At 41.4% G+C, this 21544-nt stretch overlaps 1 protein-coding gene across 1 annotated transcript in view; it reads left to right on the forward strand.

Annotated features, from left to right (window-relative positions):
- Positions 1-21544, forward strand: part of LOC124595444 (mediator of RNA polymerase II transcription subunit 12) — a 371808-nt gene that overhangs the window by 328757 nt on the left and 21507 nt on the right. Inside the window, exon 39 of the mRNA XM_047134188.1 lies at positions 17486-17781. Coding sequence (XP_046990144.1) covers positions 17486-17781 — 296 coding nt within the window. The remainder of the gene's footprint in view (positions 1-17485; positions 17782-21544) is intronic.

Consider the following 21544-nt stretch of genomic DNA (forward strand, 5'->3'; position numbering starts at 1 on the left):
CAGCCAGTCAAAATGAAGTTATCCTCCACGAAGCAAGGATTTAAACTCTCGCTGAAGCAGCAGAAAGCAGTGACATCACCTGCCTGGAACTGATTATCATGACCAGAGCTGCTGCCACTGTAGCTATCATCGTCCAGTCCAATGTTCACCGCCACTTTTTTGACCAAGACGATGTGCTACTAGGGACTGTACCCTACCAGCTAGGTGAGTCTGGTCCAGGACATCATTCTGGGGATTTTAGTGAGGAAATTTTTTACATCACCCATACACATAAAAGAACTTAGTATTAAAGATGAGTGGACTAATAGCATTTCAGAATTTAACTTTTCTTCCCACTAAGTGACTTCATTCTTGGCAGTAGCAAGGATGGCCTTTTATGCCGTCTATGAATTATGGAAAAAGTGTTTGTTTATTTGGTGTTTAATCCAGAAGACTCTCCAGGTACATTTAAATTGTTTGTTGATATAATAAGAATTGTGTGAATAAACAATTAGTCAGTTCAGTTGAGAGTGTGTTTCATGTGTAGGACATAAAAAGAAAGCATTGTGTAGATGCTCAGCCAACTCCATTGGCAGACGCTATCAGAGAGATGTCTTGCATCGGTTTGCTGTTAAAATTTTGATTGCATACATGTCTATAAGAGTCAACCAATATATTGCTTCATTCTATGTAGGTCTCGCAAAGGGACCATGAATGTAAAAGAGAGACTCTAGCTCACATGGAGTCCTACCAACAATCATTCTTCCTGCACAGAAACGAGAAAGGGGAGGAGTGACAGTGATACACAAAGTACCCTCTGTCATACTCCGTATGTGGCTTGTGGAGAGTAGCTGTATCAGAACATACAGTTTCTGTGCATTACAGGAACAAGCATACACAGTAGTGGATTACTGCAGCCATGTTTTAATTTGAGGGGGGATGTTTTTTCATTCATTTACCTTGCTTGTAAGGAAGATGCCACAGAAGAATAATCTATGATATTCAGACAGCAGCTGGCAGTCATTGGAAAGAAAGCATTTAAGTCATTTCTGGAGGAGACATTTGCACTTGGGCCATCATAATAAAGGGTGTATTCCTCTAAGCTTAAATGTAGGTGACACCTGGGTATTTTCTCAGAGCAAGCTGAATACTTTTACAGGCATTTCCGGGCTATTTAAGCATCAGAGGGTTTCCCATAATGTCAACGGAAATTTTTCTCAGCACTCATGCAAGGTAAATAGTAGTGGATGACAAGCAGTGGGTGTTCAATCTTCACAGGAGGCAGCAACAAGTAGAAATGTTCATTTTTGAGATTAATGCCCATCACAGTTTAAATAAAGAGCAGATTGGCTGAAAGATCAAACGTTCAATGACTTGTGGAAGCTCCACTGGACAAAAGCAATCAAGAAATAAATCCAAAGTTTTACAGAGTGAAGTTTTCTCTTTCTGTTGTACTTTTGGATGTGAAAAAGTGGTGATAGTTTTTTAGTACTCTGCATTTTTTACAAGCGTTATCCAGAGGTACTGATGTTGTTAGAAAAGAAATGTGTAGAGGGAGTAGTAGATGATTGTTAAAATTCCTTTCACAGGCTGCTGCTGTGGAAGGTGTTACGGCTGGTACTTGGTTGTGGTTTAGCTTTGGTGTGTGATACATTTTGACAGTATCCTTGTGCTGGGTTATAGAGCAAATACACTGCAACTTTTCTTTGCTGACCATTGCTTAATTACACCAGAAAGATGAATAACATGTTTGCACATTATCTGAACTCTGTGGATGACAGCAGTAGGTGTTTATCTACCACAACTGCAATAAATTATAATGCACAGTGATATTTATGGTAACAGTTGGTTTTGTGCATTTCTAAAATAAATTTATAACAAGTCCAATATGTAAATCACAACAAAAACAGGAACAGAATTACCTGTTTGTCAAGAATAATGTTCTTCCAGGATAGCATCTTTTTCGTAAATAAACCTCTTTTCTGTAATTATGACAGTTCTCCAAGTTTTCAACTTGTGAATAGTTTATTGTGTTATCAAAACAGAAGTGTCAAAAACCAACAGTACAAAAAAGTGGAGAATTTACTCATGTAAGACAAGGATAAGTTACTGGAGGAACTGTGGTCAAGTAGCAGCAGGGGTATTGTTTCTAGAAGGATGCAGCATTTTTCCCTGTCTGGTCAAAGAGAAGGTTACACTGTGCATAAACAAGAACATAAAAAGTTTCATTAAAAATGTTAAGGGCAATCACAAAGTTTACATTTGAGGATGTTGCCGCAGTGTATATGCAACGTAGCATGACTCCAGTGTGCGTATATAAGCACTGATGTATAGACAAGGGATTAGTGTTGCATTCGTGTCTTTCTGATGTGCAGGCAGTAAATGCAGAAACATGAACTATGGTGATGTTATTACAAAATGCATCCAAACAGGACAAACATGCTGTTAGACTTGTAAACAGTTTATCAATATTTGTGTTGTAGCTACGAGTAATTTTCGAAGAGAGTTGTTTACCAGACACGGCATGCACCTTAACAGGTCAGGTAAACAAACCTTAAATACTCTTTTAAATGCAGCAATCATGAAAGAAATCGGCAAAATATCTCCTCACTAGGTACCTATTTCCCTTAAATGGCTCCAGCAATCCCATCAGACTAATTTTCAAGCTCAGAATTTCCACGAAACAGTTAACAATGAGCCTATCGTTTCCTAGCCCACATATATGTTTTAGGTGAAAGCAGCTGCTTTCAGCAAATACCAAAGCTATGAAAATTTTTCACCATAGTGTAGGAGAACTTATAAACAAAGTTAACAAAATCTCTGTTCTTTTAGATGACCCACAAGAGATAAAGGATGCCGATGTTTTATGCTTTAGTGAACACCACATGAGAAATGTTGAAATGTTGCAGCTCAGTGGTTACTGTCTAGCAACACATACTGTAGATCTATCATGAAGAATGGAGTAGTAATTTACTTAAAAAATAACATATCATATTGAACATTGAATTTAAAGAGTCACTATATTGAACAAGATATTGAAATATGTGGCAAAGAAATTACTGTAAGTGACCATACAGTTGTAGTGTTAGCACTATACAGAGCTCCCTCAGGAAACATAAAGGTGTTCCTGAGGCAGTTAGATTCTGTCTTATCACAAGTGTACTCAGAATCCAAGGATCTAACAATTACAAATGATTTCAATGTAGATTTCCTAAATGAAAGCAATGGTAAAGCAGATCTAAAACATCTATTTGATTCTTATAATCTGATGACAGTTCTAAATTTTCCAACTAGAGTTACCGAGTACTGTCAAAGTCTGATTGACAAAATACACTTCTGGCCATTAAAATTGCTCCACCAAGAAGAAATGCAGGTGATAAACGGGTATTCATTGGACAAATATATTATACTAGAACTGACATGAGATTACATTTTCACGCAATGCGGGTGCATAGATCCCGAGAAATCAGTACCCAAAACAACCACCTCTGGCCATAATAACAGCCTTGATACACCTGGTCATTGAGTCAAATGGAGCTGGGATGGCGTGTACAGGTACAGCTGCCCATGCAGCTTCAACACGATACCACAGTTCATCAAGAGTAGTGGCTGGCGTATTGTGATGAGCCAGTTGCTCGGCCACCATTGACCAGACGTTTTCAATTGGTGAGAGATCTGGAGAATGTGCTGGCCAGGGCAGCAGTCGAACATTTTCTGTGTCAAGAAGACCCTTACAGAACCTGCAACATGCGGTCGTGTATTATCCTGCTGAAATGTAGGGTTTCACAGGGATCGAATGAAGGGTAGGGGCACGGGTCGTAACACATCTGAAATATAACGTCCACTGTTCAAAGTGCTGTCAATACGAACAAGAGGTGACCGAGACATGTAACCAGTGGCACCCCATACCATCACGCTGGGTGATATGCCACTATGGCGATGATGAATACACGCTTCCAATGTGGGTTCACCGCGATGTCACCAAACACGGATGCGACCATCATGATGCTGTGAACAGAACCTGGATTCATCCGAAAAAATGACGTTTTGCCATTCGTGCACCCAGGTTTGTCATTGAGTACACCATTGCAGGCGCTCCTGTCTGTGATGCAGCGTCAAGGGTAACTGTAGCCATGGTCTCCGAGCTGATAGCCCATGCTGCTGCAAACTTCGTCAAATTGTTCGTGCAGATGGTTGTTGTCTTGCAAACGTCCCCATCTGTTGACTCAGGGATCGAGATGTGGCTACACGATCCATTACAGACATGCGGATAAGATGCCTGTCATCTCGACTGCTAGTGATATGAGGCCATTGGGATCCAGCACGGCATTCCGTATTACCCTCCTTAACCCACCACTTCCATATTCTGCTAACAGTCATTGGATCTCGACCAACGCGAGCAGCAATGTCGCGGTATGGTAAACCGCAATCGCGATAGGCTACAATCTGACCTTTAACAAAGTCGGAAACTTGATGGTACACATTTCTCCTCCTTACAAGAGGCATCACAACAACGTTTCACCAGGCAACGCAGTTTAGCTGCTGTTTGTGTATGATAAATCGATTGGAAACTTTCCTCATGTCAGCACGTTGTAGGTGTCACTACTGGTGCCAACCTTGTGTGAATGCTCTGAAAAGCTAATAATTTGCATAGCACAGTATCGTCTTCCTGTCGGTTAAATTTCGCGTCTGTAGCACGTCATCTTCGTGGTGTAGCAATTTTAATGGCCAGTAGTGTATTTATAGATAAGTCAAGAGTCAACAATATCAGTGTACATCCAATTCTTGGCCTTTCTGATCATGCTGATAAATTGCTTACTCTCACTGACATCAATCTGTGCAACAGTTCTGAAAATTCTTGGAAATCTTTTAGGATAATAAATGGTGAAACCCTCCAAATTTTTCAACACCAGCCTGCAAGAGATAGACTGGAGTCCAGTTTTCAATGAAACAGTTGTGAACAAAAAGTATAATACATTTCTGAATGAATTTATGGCTATCTTTGAAGCCACATTTCCCAAAAAAAAAAAAAAAAAAAAAAAAAAAAAAAAAAAAAAAAAAAAAAAAAAAAAAAAAAAAAAAAAAATTAAATTAAAAAAAATTAGAAACAGTCATGTAAGCACTGTCAATAAGTCATGGATCACTGCAGGAATAAAAACATCCTGCAGAGCAATGAGGATGCTATATTATTCCCTCAGAACTTGTAATGATCCAAAGCAATGTCACCACTACAAACTTTACTGTAGCATCTTAAAGAAGGTAATAAATAAGTCAAAAAATATGTGCATTAAGTCTGAAATTGATAAGTCTGACAACAAAATAAAAACAATTTGGAATGTAATAAAGCGGGAAACTGGCAAAAAAACGGGAAACAGGTACCAATATTGTAAAGAAACCCGAAATGGTTACAGAAATCTTCAACAGGCACTCTTTGTCAACAGCAGAGAAGACAGGCTGTAAAGGTTCTGGGGACGAGTCATTGGCTCTTCTACAGAAAGCTATCAGTAATAGGCCCCCACAATTATCCTTACCTCATGTTACAGTAAACGAGATTGAAAGAATTATTACTTCATTAAAAAATAAAGTCTGTGGTATGGACAATATTTCCTGTAAAGTAGTGAAATATTGCTGTAAATATATAAGTCCAGTCTTATGCACCATTTCAATACATCTCTGCAAGAAGGAATAGTCCCTGAATGGCTAAAACTAGCTGTAGTGATACCACTCTTTAGGAAAGGTGAGAAAAACAATGTTACAAACTATCGCCTAATCTCCCTCTTAACCATTTTTTCAAAAATTCTTGAAAAACTCATGCGCAGGTTCATTGTCAATCTTCCTAGCTTTCACAATATCCTAAATGAGAGTCAGTTTGGATTTCATGCTGGTCTTTCTACAGAACCAGCAGTATCCTGTTTCACCAATCAAATTCTGGAAGCCATGAACAAAAAATGTCTCCAGGAGGTATTTTTTGTGACCTCTCAAAAGCCTTTGATTATGTAAACCATCTAATCCTTTTGAAAAAGGCAGAATATTATGGTTTGGGTGGTACCGTTGGTTTGTGGCTCCAATCATACCTAAAGGACCAAAAGCAGACTGTAATGCTGAATGGCTCATCCAGAGAACCTGCCTCATCTGAGTGGGGCTCAGTAAGTTGTGGTGTGCCACAAGGCTCTGTTTTGGGGCCACTGCTATTTCTCATCTTCATTAATGATCTCCGACTTTGTTCTGATACAAACAATAAATTTACTCTTTTTGCAGATGACACTACAATTATAATTGACGATTTTACAGACAACAATCTTGAACAAACTACGAATAAAGTTTTCAATGATATTGTAAACTGGTTTTCTTCAAATGGTCTCTCACTCAACACAGATAAAATCCTTTATATGAGATTCCATACTCCAGAAAGAAATCTGGAAGAAATTAACATTAAGTGTAGAGGTCAAGAAATACAAAAAGCTGAGGCTGCAAAATTCCTGGGTGCGTATATAGACGGCAAATGTAACTGGTCAGCACACATCCTTCATCTTTATAAAACACTTAGCTCAGCAATATTTGCACTATGGATTATTGCTTCAGTGGCTGAAGTAGACAACATTAAGGCTTCGTACTTCAGCTATTTTCATTCATTAATGTCATGTGCTATTATATTCTGGGGGAACTAACCTCTCGCAAAGACAATTTTTGATCCTTACCACCTCCTCATAATATATCTTTTCCTTGTTGACTTTCTTTTGTAAAAATCCTTCTATCGACAAAGATAACAGCCAATTTCATGACTATAACACAAGAACCAATAACAGTCTGCACATTGAACTGAAAAGCCTCACTATGCTTCAAAAAGGAGCTTATTACTCCAGCATTAAGCTGTTTAATGCTCTCCCACCACACATCAAATGCCTTCACAAAAGATTGCCAGCATTCAAACAAACTCTTAAGGAGTACCTGATAGAGAAATCTTTTTATACAGTTAATGAATATGTGAAAGAAAATGTGTATAATCAATAAATTTGTAAGTGTTGTAAACTTAGTATAATTAATTTTATTTTGAGTACTATCATAGGCACATGACAGTTATTTATTGGTATTCCTGTATTTCCTTTGGAATATTTAGTTTATCTTGACTCCTGTATATATTACACATCCTTAACATGTGAAACAAAAATGTTCTTTTAATTGAATGTGCTGTTGTTTAGCTGATATCTTGTTTACATTGTTGTTGTTGTTGTGGTCTTCAGTCCTGAGACTGGTTTGATGCAGCTCTCCATGCTAATCTATCCTGTGCATCTCTCAGTACCTACTGCAACCTACATCCTTCTGAATCTGCTTATTGTATTCATCTCTTGGTCTCCCTCTATGATTTTTACCCTCCGCACTGCCCTCCAATGCTAAATTTGTGATCCCTTGATGCCTCAGGACATGTCCTACGAACCGATCCCTTCTTCTAGTCAAGTTGTGCCACAAACTTCTCTTCTCCCCAATACTATTCAATACCTCCTCATTAGTTATGTGATCTACCACCTAATCTTCAACATTCTTCTGTAGCACCACATTTCAAAAGCTTCTATTCTCTTCTTGTCCAACCTATTTATTGTCCATGTTTCACTTCCATACATGGCTACACTCCATACAAATACTTTCAGAAATGACTTCCTGACACTTAAATCAATACTGGATGTTAACAAATTTCTCTTCTTCAGAAACGCTTTCCTTGCCATTGTCGGTCTACATTTTATATCCTCTCTACTTCGACCATCATCAGTTATTTTGCTCCCCAAATAGCAAAACTCCTTTACTACTTTAAGTGTCTCATTTCCTAATCTAATTCCCTCAGCATCACCCGACTTAATTCGACTACATTCCATTATCCTCGTTTTGCTTTTGTTGATGTTCATCTTATATCCTCCTTTCAAGACACTGTCCATTCTGTTCAACTGCTCTTCCAAGTCCTTTGCTGTCTCTGACAGAATTACAATGTCATCGGCGAACCTCAAAGTTTTTATTTCTTCTCCCTGGATTTTAATACCTACTCCAAATTTTTCTTTTGTTTCCTTTACTGCTTGCTCAATACACAGATTGAATAACATCGGGGATAGGCTACAACCCTGTCTCACTCCCTTCCCAACCACTGCTTCCCTTTCATGCCCCTCGACTCTTATAACTGCCATCTGGTTTCTGTACAAATTGTAAATAGCCTTTCGCTCCCTGTATTTTACCCCTGCCACCTGTAGAATTTGAAAAAGAGTATTCCAGTCAACATTGTCAAAAGCTTTCTCTAAGTCTACAAATGCTAGAAACGTAGGTTTGCCTTTCCTTAATCTTCCTTCTAAGATAAGTCGTAAGGTCAGTATTGCCTCACGTGTTCCAACATTTCTACGGAATCCAAACTGATCTTCCCTGAGGTCGGCTTCTACCAGTTTTTCCATTTGTCTGTAAATAATTCGCGTTAGTATTTTGCAGCTGTGACTTATTAAACTGATAGTTCAGTAATTTTCACATCTGCCAACATCTGCTTTCTTTGGGATTGGAATTATTATATTCTTCCTGAAGTCTGAGGGTATTTCGCCTGTCTCGTACATCTTGCTCACCAGATGGTAGAGTTTTGTCATGACTGGCTCTCCCAAGGCCGTCAGTAGTTCTAATGGAATGTTGTCTACTCCCGGGGCCTTGTTTCGACTCAGGTCTTTCAGTGCTCTGTCAAACTCTTCACGCAGTATCGTATCTCCCATTTCATCTTCATCTACATCCTCTTCCATTTCCATAATATTGTCCTCAAGTACATCGCCCTTGTATAGACCCTCTATATACTCCTTCCACCTTTCTGCTTTCCCCTCTTTGCTTAGAACTGGGTTTCCATCTGAGCTCTTGATGTTCATACAAGTGGCTATCTTTTCTCCAAAGGTGTCCTTAATTTTCCTGTAGGCTGTATATATCTTACCCCTAGTGAGATAAGCCTCTACATCCTTACATTTGTCCTCTAGCCATGCCTGCTTAGCCATTTTGTGCTTCCTGTCGATCTCATTTTTGAGACGTTTGTATTCCTTTTTGCCTGCTTCATCATCATCATCTTGGACAGTTTCCAGCCACTGGCTGGGTTTGTCGGGAACACAAGCCTCTCCATCGTGTTCTGTCTTTCCACCATTCCCCCTCTTCCACCTTCGTCCAGTTCTCTCCTCTTCTCGCCACACATTCCTTCACTCCCTTCACCCATCTATCTCTTGGTCTTCCCCTGGGCCTCTTCCCCTCCAGTTGCAGATCAAACATCCTCTTTGGAATTCTTCCCTCATCCATTCTCTTCATGTGTCCATACCACTGCAGTCTTGATTTTTCTATCCTGTCCTGTACTGGTTCCTCCTTTAGTCTTTCTCTCACATACACATTTCGCAATCTGTCTCGTCTTGTTACACTCAACCTGCTCCTCTGGAACTTCACTTCACTAGCTTGTATTCTACTTTTGTCGCTTTTGTGCATTACCCATGTCTCACTTCCATAAGTCAATATGGGGACAAAGTAGGTTCGGTATATAATTCCCTTGGATTTCTGTGGCACCTCCTTGCTCCAGATAAGCCCCCTAATGCATTTGAAGAACTGCCCTGCTTTTCTGCACCTTTCATTTATTTCCATTGCATTTCCCCCCTTACTTTCAATCATGCTTCCCAGGTACTTGAAGTTCTCTACCACTTGTAGTTTTTCCCCTCCACAAGTTATATCCACATTTGGCCTATTCTTCTTCCTTGTTGTGACAATTATTTCACTTTTCTTTGCAGAGAAATGCATTCCATATTGTGCTGCCGTTGCCTCCCATACATCTAACTGCTCTTGCACCTCCTTCTCGCAATTTCCCCATAACATCAGGTCATCGGCAAAAAGCACTGCTTTCATTTTATGATCTCCAATTGCATCTGATACTTGCTGTAGGATTTCATCCATAACAATAATAAACAATAAAGGCGAAAGTGCACTTCCCTGTCGCAGCCCATTTTCCAGCTTGAACCATGCAGTACGTTCCCTCCCCACTTTCACACAACTCTCACTTCCCTCATACATTTTTCTGACTTTTCGTGTTATCTCTTCATCTATCCCTTTTGCGTTCAGCACATCCCAGAGCTTGTCCCTATAGATACTGTCATACACCTTCTCAATATCTAAAAAGGCCATGATTAAGTCCTTCCCGTACTCATAGTGGCTTTCCTGCAGTTGCCTTACCGCAAATATGAGGTCCGTTGTTGATCTTCCCGGTCTGAAACCATACTGCTCCTCTTGCAGTCTACTTTCAATACTGCTTCTTATTCTCTTCTCCAGGATCTTTTCATAGATTTTTCCACAGTGGCATAGCAGGGTGATTCCTCTGTAGTTCTCACAACTCCTTTTATCCCCTTTCTTGAAGATCGGGACTATAATTCCTTTCTTCCAATCCTCAGGAATTCTGTTCTCCTTCCACACCACCCTCAGCACTCTGTATAGCCCACACCACCCTCAGCACTCTGTATAGCCACTGGGTTCCTACTTCTCCTGCTGCTCGTATCATATCCACTGTTACTTCGTCCCAACCTGGTGCCTTGCCTCCTTTCATCCTCTTTATGGCTTCTTTCACTTCATTCCAAGTTAGATCATCAATTTCCCCTCTATTATAATTGTCTGCTGCCTTAGGCTCTCCATCGCTGTTAGTTACCCGCTTGGTGCCATTCAACAGATCTTCAAAGTACTCCTTCCAAATCTTTTTGAGCTCATGCATTTTCTCCACAACTCTTCCATTATTATCCATGATCCTCAGGCACTCGCTTCTGTCGTTCCTCTTATTTCTTACCATGGTGTAAAGTACTTTTTTGTTCCCTTCACTGTCCTCTTCTAACATTCTTGTCCATTTTTCCATCCACTTCTTCTTCTCCGCCCTTACTATGGTCCGTGCCGCTTTCTTGCTTTCCTTATATTTTACCCTAGCTTCCTCTGTTCGGGTCTGGAACCATTCTCTGAAGGCTATGTTCTTTTGAAGTACTGCCTCTTTACATATGTTGTTCCACCTTGGGGTTTCCTTACTTCTCCTCTTTGTGCTAGTTCTTCCGCACACAGTCTCAGCTGCCTCAACTAGAGCCCTCTTAAAATCTCCCCATTCTTCTCCCACTGTTCTCTGATCTTCCTTTGGCAGCTTCTTCCTGATCAGTGTTTGGCACTGGGTCCTCCGTTCATCCTCTTTCAGCATCCATGTCTTCAACCTTTTCTCCTGTATGTCTGTTGCCCTCCTATCTTTTTTCTCTCTCAGGGTGGCTACCAACAGCCGATAGTCACTGTCTAAGGCCTCAGATGGAATGACCTTAACATCTGTGAGGCTGCTCATCATCTGCCTATCCACTAGTACATAGTCTATTACTGAAGTTTGGGACCAGTCTCCACTGTGCCAAGTTATTTTGTGGCTACTTCTCTTCTTGTACCAGGAATTTGCGATCGCCAGCCCATTCCTCTTGCAGAATTCCAGCAACAATTTTCCTTCTCTATTTCAGTTCCCCCAGCCCTCTGGTCCCATTATCTCCTTGAATCCTTTCCTGTCTGTGCCAACATGTGCATTGAGGTCCCCTATTATAATCTGATTACCTCCATTTAGCTGCTTTTGCGTGTCATCTTCAAATTCCTCCTTCTCCTTTTTTGTACACCCCACCTGTGGGGCATATGCTTGGATGATTTCAATGCTTTTTCCTTTCACTCGTACTCTGGCTTTTATCATTCGATCATTGATACCTTCCACCTCCTCCTGCAGACCCTCTCTGACCACTATTGCCACTCCATTTCTTCCCCTCTCATTCCCTATCCAGTACAGTTTACATCCTTTACTTAGTGGTTTTTCACCAACTCCTCTCCACCTAGTCTCAGCAAGTCCCAAGATGTCCAATTTCCTCCTTTCCATCATTTCTACAATTTCTTCTAACTTCCCAGTTAGAGTCCTTACGTTTAAGGTGCCCAGTCGTAAACCATCTCGTATTCCTTTTCCATTGCTTGGTCGGTTTCCTTTAAATCCGTTCCGTGATCCGAGGCATGTTCCCTTTTTGAAAGCAGTTGATTTATCCACTACTGGCTTGCTAGGCCTATCGCAGCTTCACCAGAGCCCCGTTAGCCGTCACGTTTCAGGGTTCCCATAGGGCCTTCCCAGCTACCGTAGCGGTCCTGGGGCACACGAAGTCCCCGCTGTACATCGCCCCTATAGGCAGTCCCCTACTTTGTGCCGTTGCCCATCTCCCACGACTTGGACGAGGGGTTGGACTTATGGGAGACTGCTTCATTTACTGCATTTTTATATTTTCTCCTGTCATCAATTAAATTCAATATTTCTTCCGTTACCAAAGGATTTCTACTAGCCCTCGTCTTTTTACCTACTTGATCCTCTGCTGCCTTCACTACTTCATCCTTCAGAGCTACCCATTCGTCTTCTACTGTATTTCTTACCCCCATTCCTGTCAATTGTTCCCTTACGCAATCCTTCAAACTCTGTACAACCTCTGGTTCTTTCAGTTTATCCAGGTCTCATCTCCTTAAATTCCCACCTTTTTGCAGTTTCTTCAGTTTTAATCTACAGTTCATAACCAATAGATTGTGGTCAGAGTCCACATCTGCCCTTGGAAATGTCCTACAATTTAAAACCTGGTTCCTAATTCTCTGTCTTACCATTATATAATCTATCTGATACCTTTTAGTATCTCCAGGATTCTTCCATGTATACAACCTTCTTTTATGATTCTTGAACCAACTGTTAGCTATGATTAAGTTATGCTCTGTGCAAAATTCTACCAGACGGCTTCCTCTTTTATTTCTTAGCCCCAATCCATATTCACCTACTATCTTTCCTTCTCTCCCTTTTCCTACTGTCGAATTCCAGTCACCCATGACTATTAAATTTTCGTCTCCCTTCACTACCTGAATAATTTATTTTATCTCATCACACATTTCTTCAATTTCTTCGTCATCTGCAGAGCTAGTTGGCATATAAACTTGTACTACTGTAGTAGGCATGGGCTTCGTGTCTGTCTTGGCCACTATAATACGTTCACTATGCTGGTTGTAGTAGCTTACCCGCACTCCTATTTTTTTTATTCATTATTAAACCTACTCCTGCGTTACCCCTATTTGATTTTGTATTTATAACCCTGTATTCACCTGACCAGAAGTCTTGTTCCTCCTGCCACCGAACGTCACTAATTCCCACTATATCTAACTTTAACCTATCCATGTCCCTTTTTAAATTTTCTAAACTACCTGCCCGATTAAGGGATCTGACATTCCACGCTCCGATCCGTAGAATCCTAGTTTTCTTTCTCCTGATAACGACGTCCTCCTGAGTAGTCCCCGCCTGGAGATCCGAATGGGGGCCTATTTTACCTGCGGAATATTTTACCCAAGAGGACGCCATCATCATTTAACCATACAGTAAAGCTGCATGCCCTCGGGAAAAATTACAGCTGTAGTCTCCCCTTGCTTTCAGCCATTCGCAGTACCACAACAGCAAGGTCGTTTTGGTTAATGTTACAAGGCCAGATCAGTCAATCATCCAGACTGTTGCCCCTGCAACTACTGAAAAGGCTGCTGCCCCTCTTCAGGAACCACACTTTTGTCTGGCCTCTCAACAGATACCCCTCCGTTGTGGTTGCACCTATGGTACGGCTATCTGTATCGTTGAGGCACGCAAGCCTCCCCACCAACGGCAAGGTCCATGGTTCATGGGGGGGGGGGGGGGATTTACATTGTATCTTTTTATTTATGTAAGATATATTTCAGCTGTGTACAATCTGACACATTCCATATCATAAATATATTACTCATCTTTAACATGTGAAACACAATTTTCAGATAGTTGATTCTGCTATGGTTTAGTTTATTTTTATTTACATTGTATCTTTCTACTGTATTTATACAAGTTATATTTGAACTATGTAGAATCTGACACATTCCATATCCTTACGGTTCACTCGCTACAAGGAACTATGGAACATGAAATGAAATAAATAAATCTTAGTTGCCGAAGGACAAACACCAGTAGCCATTCATTAGAGAAGAAAAAATTTGTATGGGGCTGCATGTCTGTCGGAAACCACCATTGTGGAAGGTGCACCAAGTTCTGTGCTGCTGGTTTATGATCACACAAATCCCCATATCACAAATGTTGTCACTCAGAAGTTATTCCAACTCAAGTGGGAGACATTTGAGCACCCACCCTGTAGTCCTGATCTCTCTCTATGTGATTATCACACATTCAGTTCCTTAAGAAAGGCCTTGAAGGGTTGATGATTCCAGTCACACTGGGATACACAGCAGGCAGTAATGGACCTCTTCACATAGTGGGACACGGCACCTTAGTTGGATGATTACCTTAATTCTTAAAGCTATTTTATCTGATTGGAATACCGATTCTGGAATGTACGGCCTTCGAATGGAAACTTTTTGATTACTCCATATATCATTTTTAATGGAGAAAATTTAGCTATGTTAAAAGAGAAAAATACTGTTCTTTTTACATTGTTTGACACTTTGATGTGTTTATGTGTATGTACACTCCTGGAAATGGAAAAAAGAACACATTGACACCGGTGCGTCAGACCCACCATACTTGCTCCGGACACTGCGAGAGGGCTGTACAAGCAATGATCACACGCACGGCACAGCGGACACACCAGGAACCGCGGTGTTGGCCGTCAAATGGCGCTAGCTGCGCAGCATTTGTGCACCGCCGCCGTCAGTGTCAGCCAGTTTGCCGTGGCATACGGAGCTCCATCGCAGTCTTTAACACTGGTAGCATGCCGCGACAGCGTGGACGTGAACCGTATGTGCAGTTGACGGACTTTGAACGAGGGCGTATAGTGGGCATGCGGGAGGCCGGGTGGACGTACCGCCGAATTGCTCAACACGTGGGGCGTGAGGTCTCCACAGTACATCGATGTTGTCGCCAGTGGTCGGCGGAAGGTGCACGTGCCCGTCGACCTGGGACCGGACCGCAGCGACGCACGGATGCACGCCAAGACCGTAGGGGACCGCACCGCCACTTCCCAGCAAATTAGGGACACTGTTGCTCCTGGGGTATCGGCGAGGACCATTCGCAACCGTCTCCATGAAGCTGGGCTACGGTCCCGCACACCGTTAGGCCGTCTTCCGCTCACGCCCCAACATCGTGCAGCCCGCCTCCAGTGGTGTCGCGACAGGCGTGAATGGAGGGACGAATGGAGACGTGTCGTCTTCAGCGATGAGAGTCCCTTCTGCCTTGGTGCCAATGATGGTCGTATGCGTGTTTGGCGCCGTGCAGGTGAGCGCCACAATCAGGACTGCATACGACCGAGGCACACAGGGCCAACACCCGGCATCATGGTGTGGGGAGCGATCTCCTACACTGGCCGTACACCACTGGTGATCGTCGAGGGGACACTGAATAGTGCACGGTACATCCAAACCATCATCGAACCCATCGTTCTACCATTCCTAGACCGGCAAGGGAACTTGCTGTTCCAACAGGACAATGCACGTCCGCATGTATCCCGTGCCACCCAACGTGCTCTAGAAGGTGTAAGTCAACTACCCTGGCCAGCAAGATCTCCGGATCTGTCCCCCATTGAGCATGTTTGGGACTGGATGAAGCGTCGTCTCACGCGGTCTGCACGAACGCTGGTCCAACTGAGGCGCCAGGTGGAATTGGCATGGCAAGCCGTTCCACAGGACTACATCCAGCATCTCTACGATCGTCTCCATGGGAGAATAGCAGCCTGCATTGCTGCGAAAGGTGGATATACACTGTACTAGTGCCGACATTGTGCATGCTCTGTTGCCTGTGTCTATGTGCCTGTGGTTCTGTCAGTGTGATCATGTGATGTATCTGACCCCAGGAATGTGTCAATAAAGTTTCCCCTTCCTGGGACAATGAATTCACGGTGTTCTTATTTCAATTTCCAGGAGTGTATTTTCACAAGATAGTAAAAGTTTTTGTCTTGTCGACACATTTCAGCTGTGTGAAAATTTACCATATAACTTTTTCAGAAACAATAATTATTAATTTTTCTTTGGTCATCAATAAACTCTACTATTATAGCTAGTTCCTTAATGCTGCTACTATATTCTGACATTGACTGACAGTATCTCATAACCTCACTTTCAACATCAGTACTGTGCTAAGCTTGAGATGTTATCCTAGCATCTGTGTAAACACACCACCATTTTAACATAATGTTCACTTCCATGAATCAGATTTATTCTAATAAAATGTCAGAATTATTTGACCGGTGTACACTACAAAGAAGTACATGATACTGATGCCGTACTGCAACATCCCAGGTGGAATACAAACAACAGGATTATGGATAACGACTCAGTGTATAGTTGATGTGTTGAGTAGTAAACAGGTTCCGAAACCAGATTTGGCCCTTAGATTTAGGAAAAATCCTGTTTTATAGCTCTAAAGGAGGACGTTTCCATAAAGCTAAGTACCAAATATTGTTTATAAGTCTGTCCACTAATCAGTGCATCAATTATGTTATGAGTGATTATCTTTATTCATTCCATTGATAGAAGTAAGTGATATATTTACTTACTTCATAAAATAAACGAAAGACAACCCCTCACTATAGCTGACTGATGGGTGGCACACACAAACTCACAACAGTGAACAGTATTTATACTGACTTTTAAGCTATTGCTCTTTTACTAGTGGAAGTACACACTTTCACACAGACACACAACCCCACAGACACCTAAACGCACACAACCATAGCCTTGGTGAGACTGACTGTCGATTATCAATTGCAGTTGCTTGGGAAGATGGAGGTGAGAAGGTGTAGGGAAGGGCACGCGACGCAAGAAGGAGGCAGCGCGATAGTCTGAGGTAGGTCTTCCAACAGATGATTCGGTGGTTGCATAACAAGACAGAAGGAATGGTGTGTATGGAGCATATCTGAGTTAGAGAGCATATCAGAGGTAGAGAGTGGGAGAGGGGGGACGGGAGGGGAAGAAAGGAGAGGAATATGGAGATGAGAGAGGTAGGTAGGGAGGAGATAAAGGGAGAGGGGTGGGAAAGGGGGAGGGAGAAAGAGGAGGAGGGGAAGTGGGTTATGTCATTACCCCTTCCTCTCCACATTTGTCCTTCCCTACCCCCTCCCTACCACTATCTGCTAAGGCAGCTGCTCTCATTGTGTTCATTTGCTTTGAAATATACATGAGTAAGCGGCAGTTCTATAGTTTTTCAGAGTCAACATGAAAATCCAAAGCTGTATTATATGCTGAATATTCAACAAGATGATTCCCATTTATCACTTCAGCTGATTTACAGTTGGTACAGTTGTTTACAAGTGGTGCATTGCCACTTGGTGTTGCAGCTGAGTCGTGGCAGCCACTTACCAGACAGATTTCTTGTCACGTGTCAGAACTTGTGTGAACTGGTGACAGTATGATATTTACCAGAAGAGCTTTGTTGATTTTTTTCCTACACTTCCCTACCAACCCTAATGAACATACTTGTAAACTGTCATACTTCTGATTACAGGCATGAATCAAGGATATGGTGGCTATGCTGGACAAGGTGCTCCTCAAATGGTGACTCAGCAGCAGTTGATGGGCCAGCAGCCACAAGGAATGATGGCAGGATTCCAGGGTGGAGGCTTTGTAACACAGCAGCAGCAGCAACCACAACAGCCGCAACAGGCCCAGCAACAACCTCCACAGTCTATGATAGCTGGGCAGCGCACTGCTGCCGATTACATGACTGGTCCACAGGGTGCCCTCGCTGCACAACAACAGAGAGCTCTTGGGCAACCAAATGCACGCCCTCCTTATCTGCAGGTATGCATCATATGAAAATCGTATATACTGGCTTTACAGTAGTGATGAAAATTCCAGGTTGAGAAGAATATACCAAAATGACAATAAGCGAAAATTCTCTTGCAGATGAATCATTTGTGGCGCATAAGCACACTTATTAAAGGTTGTACAAACTCATTAGATTCTGAGCCTTGACTGATCTTCTTTCTACTTTTAATACACACTTAAGTGCTTGCGTGAACACGTACATACAGATATGCTCACATGCACAGTTGGTACCACCTTCCACTCTCATTCCCTCACAAATACTGTTTGATGGAAAGTGATGGAGGACATACTCTTTAGAAATCACTTGCCAATCTGGCAGCCTTCCTGAAAGAGCATAACCTGAAAGCAGACTGCCCAAATGTATCCTGAGTAAGGAAATTGGGGCTGTTCACAACCAACTGGTTCCATTTGAATAGCAATACAGTCATAAAGCTTGTGCAGAACCTGTTGAAAGTTTACTCCACTAGGTTGCCAAGCCATCAACACTGAAAACTTTGGAACATTGTAGAAGAAAGCCTGTCTTGTGCTGGAATGAGCAATGCTGCTCTGCAATAACAGAGAAGCAGGGAGCTCCCCTCTAAGCAGTTTGGCACTATTGGAGGTGGCTGTACAAGATTCGTTTCTGTGCATATATCATCTTAAAGGTCCTTTTGTATCTCCCCAGGTGTATGACATTACTCAGTAATCATGTTTTGCTTCATTATAAAGGGCCTCCTGTTGTCTCCCCTCTAGCTACTGGGATCCTTTTATCACAAAGTGCTATTATGGATGCAGAGTTGGGAATCAGTCTGCAGACAAGTTCCCTCAGAAGAAGATCACCACCAGCTTAGTGCTGTGAGTTTACACCACTGATAAAAATGTTATTTAGCTTTGTTATTTTATGTCAGGAATTGGGAAAGGGGGTTTGGTTCATAAACTCAGCAAATTACTGTCCAGCAATTGTGTGCAATTGCACCATGATGTCTAGTTGTGATTTCATAGAAAAGTTCAGTACTATTTAATAAAAGTATTGGAATGCAGTAAGTAAAATTCAGTCAGTGGTGTACTTCGTGAAATATTAACATTGATGACCCATGCCCCAAATTAATAAATATAAAAGATCCAGAATGTGGAATCAGCACATAACTTTATAAAGCACACCACCTCATTCAAAACAATAATACGAGGTAGTGCTTAAACTGCATGTCAGCTGATCATCATTCTGTCTCTTAAGTCCCGCTACATGGAATAGTCTACCACCATAGCAGTGCAGCATGCCATGGCCCAGGATTAGATTCCAGATCATGAAACAAAAGTCATATAGTTCTGTTGCCTATGACTGCACGTGAATAACTGACCTAGGTCTGCTGGACAAGAATGCTTTCATACTCTCTCTCTCTCTCTCTCTATTTGTACAGAGAAGCTTTTAAATGTACAAACTGGGAGTATGTAAATCATATGGTTGTCTGGTATGTGTATTATTGTCTCTGCTGTGTAAGTGGAGTGTTTGAGGCTTGTCATAGTATAATTCCGAATCACATGTTCAAACTGTACTACCATTTGATTTGATTCTGCAATACATAGTTAATCTTGTTGAGATCTTCAATTTAAGGTATTTCGTTGCTCTTTAGCTTCATGAGTTTAGCAGCTGTGACCTTAATTTTATTGGCTATTGCCTGTCTGGTTAGATACATTGTAACTTTTATAATTTTCTTCATACAGTTGAGGGGGTCACATCGTGGTTCAGGTCGAAAAAAATTGATTTTCAGTTTTCATCATATTTCAATAGATTAAGGTTTTATTTAAGTACTCTGAAAAGGATTTTGCTGAAAAAAAATTTTTTTTAGCATTTTCCTACCAAGTGTGTTTATGTGCCACGTCCACTTTTCTGCATATATTTTAGATCTTTATATCACCTACATTGCACGTTAGGGATTTTCTTTTTTACTCCTGAGTGTGTTGGCTATCTTTGGAATGCAACAGTCGGTATTCTTTTGTTTCTGCTGTTTGTAAGCAACACGCTTTCAAACACACGGTCAGTTTTGTTCATGTGTGATTGCGAGTAGTTGTTATGCTTACATTTGCAGTGCTTGTTTGTGTGTGTTTTGTTGTGTTTATTGAAGATAATGAAACGTAAAGCCATTTTCAAGAAACGACAATTTAGAGGAAACTAGTTTAGAAAGCTTTCTGTACAAGATGTTATGTCACCTGGCAATGATGTTTCTAATTGTAATTATTCAACAAGTGCATCATCAAAAAAGTTCTCACCATTTCAATAGAGTTACAATGAATTTACTGTAAGTGACAAGGGGTGCAGTAATGTTGTTATAAATTTGAGAATATTATCAGATGTAATTTCTAAATTTGTGCAATGTAGACAGTGTGGTGAGGCACAGAGTGTGAAAATTTGTGAGAGTGCCAGTGGGAGAAGAGGCCTAGCAATTGCTTTGGATTTAATTTGCACTAAATGCTCAGCTGTGATTTCATTTATGGGTTCTTCAAAACCAGATGCAAGTGGTCCTTATGAAATCAATACTAGATTAGTTTATGCCTTACGATCCACTGGCAAGGGCATGGCTGCATGGAGAACACTTTGTTCAGTGATGAACTTACATCAACCACCAAATAAATTTGAAAAACTGACTGCAATATTAGAGAAAGCTGTATGTGAGGTCAGTGAGGAAAGCATGAAACTGGCTGCTAGGGAAGCAGTGTAAGAAAATGATGGATGTTCAGATGTTGCAGTTGCACTTGATGGAAGTTGGCGGAAAAGAGGACATACTTCTTTGACTGGAGTAGCAACTGCCACGAGTGTAGACACCGGTAAGGTGTTAGATGTGGAGATAATGTCTAAATATTGCAAATGTTGTAAAGTCAATGAACATAAAGAACACAACTGTGTGGCTAATTTTAGAGGAAGTTCATGGAGTACAACAAATATTTCATCGCTCTGTAGAAACAGGAAGCACATGGTACACCAAATATTTTGGCGATGGTGACAGTAAGGCATACAACAATGTGGTGAACTCTAAGCCACATGGAGATGCCATTATTAGCAAAATACAATGTGTAGGCCATGTTCAAAAACGTTTGGGAACAAGGCTGATATGAGAGGACAAAAAATAGATGATGGAAAATTGTTGACTGCACAGGGTCAGTTAACTAAAACTGAAATAGAAAACTTGCAGGTATACTATGGGCAGGCAATTAGGAGAAATAAAGAAAATCTGGAGGCAATGAAGAGAGATGTTTGGGCCATTTTCTTCCATAAGTCCTTTACTGATGTTACGCCATGTCATGGATTGTGTCCATCAGAAGAAAATTCGTGGTGCAAATACAATAGGGCTCAGGCAACTGGAGAATCTTACTCTCATCAGCATTCTCTTCCTGCTGCTGTTATTACAGCAATTAAACCTCTTTTCAGACACTTGGCTCATCCTGACCTTCTAAGGAAATGTCTCCGTAGGGAGACACAGAACCCAAATGAATGTTTCAACTGCATAATTTGGAACTGCCTTCCTAAAACTGTATTTGTAGGCATGCATACAATGAAACTAGGAGTTCATGATGCTGTTATTACATTCAATTGTGGTAATATTGGAAAGTGTTGGGTACTGGAAAAGTTGGGAATTAATCCTGGTGAAAATATGATTACTGGGCTGCAACATTGTGATAAAATGAGGATAACCGATGCAGGCAGGTCTGCATCTAATATGGCCAAGAAAGCAAGACAAACATCCAGGAAGGTGAAAAAGAA

The sequence above is a fragment of the Schistocerca americana genome, chromosome 2 (genome assembly GCF_021461395.2).
Source record: "Schistocerca americana isolate TAMUIC-IGC-003095 chromosome 2, iqSchAmer2.1, whole genome shotgun sequence".
Lineage (NCBI taxonomy): Eukaryota > Metazoa > Arthropoda > Insecta > Orthoptera > Acrididae > Schistocerca > Schistocerca americana.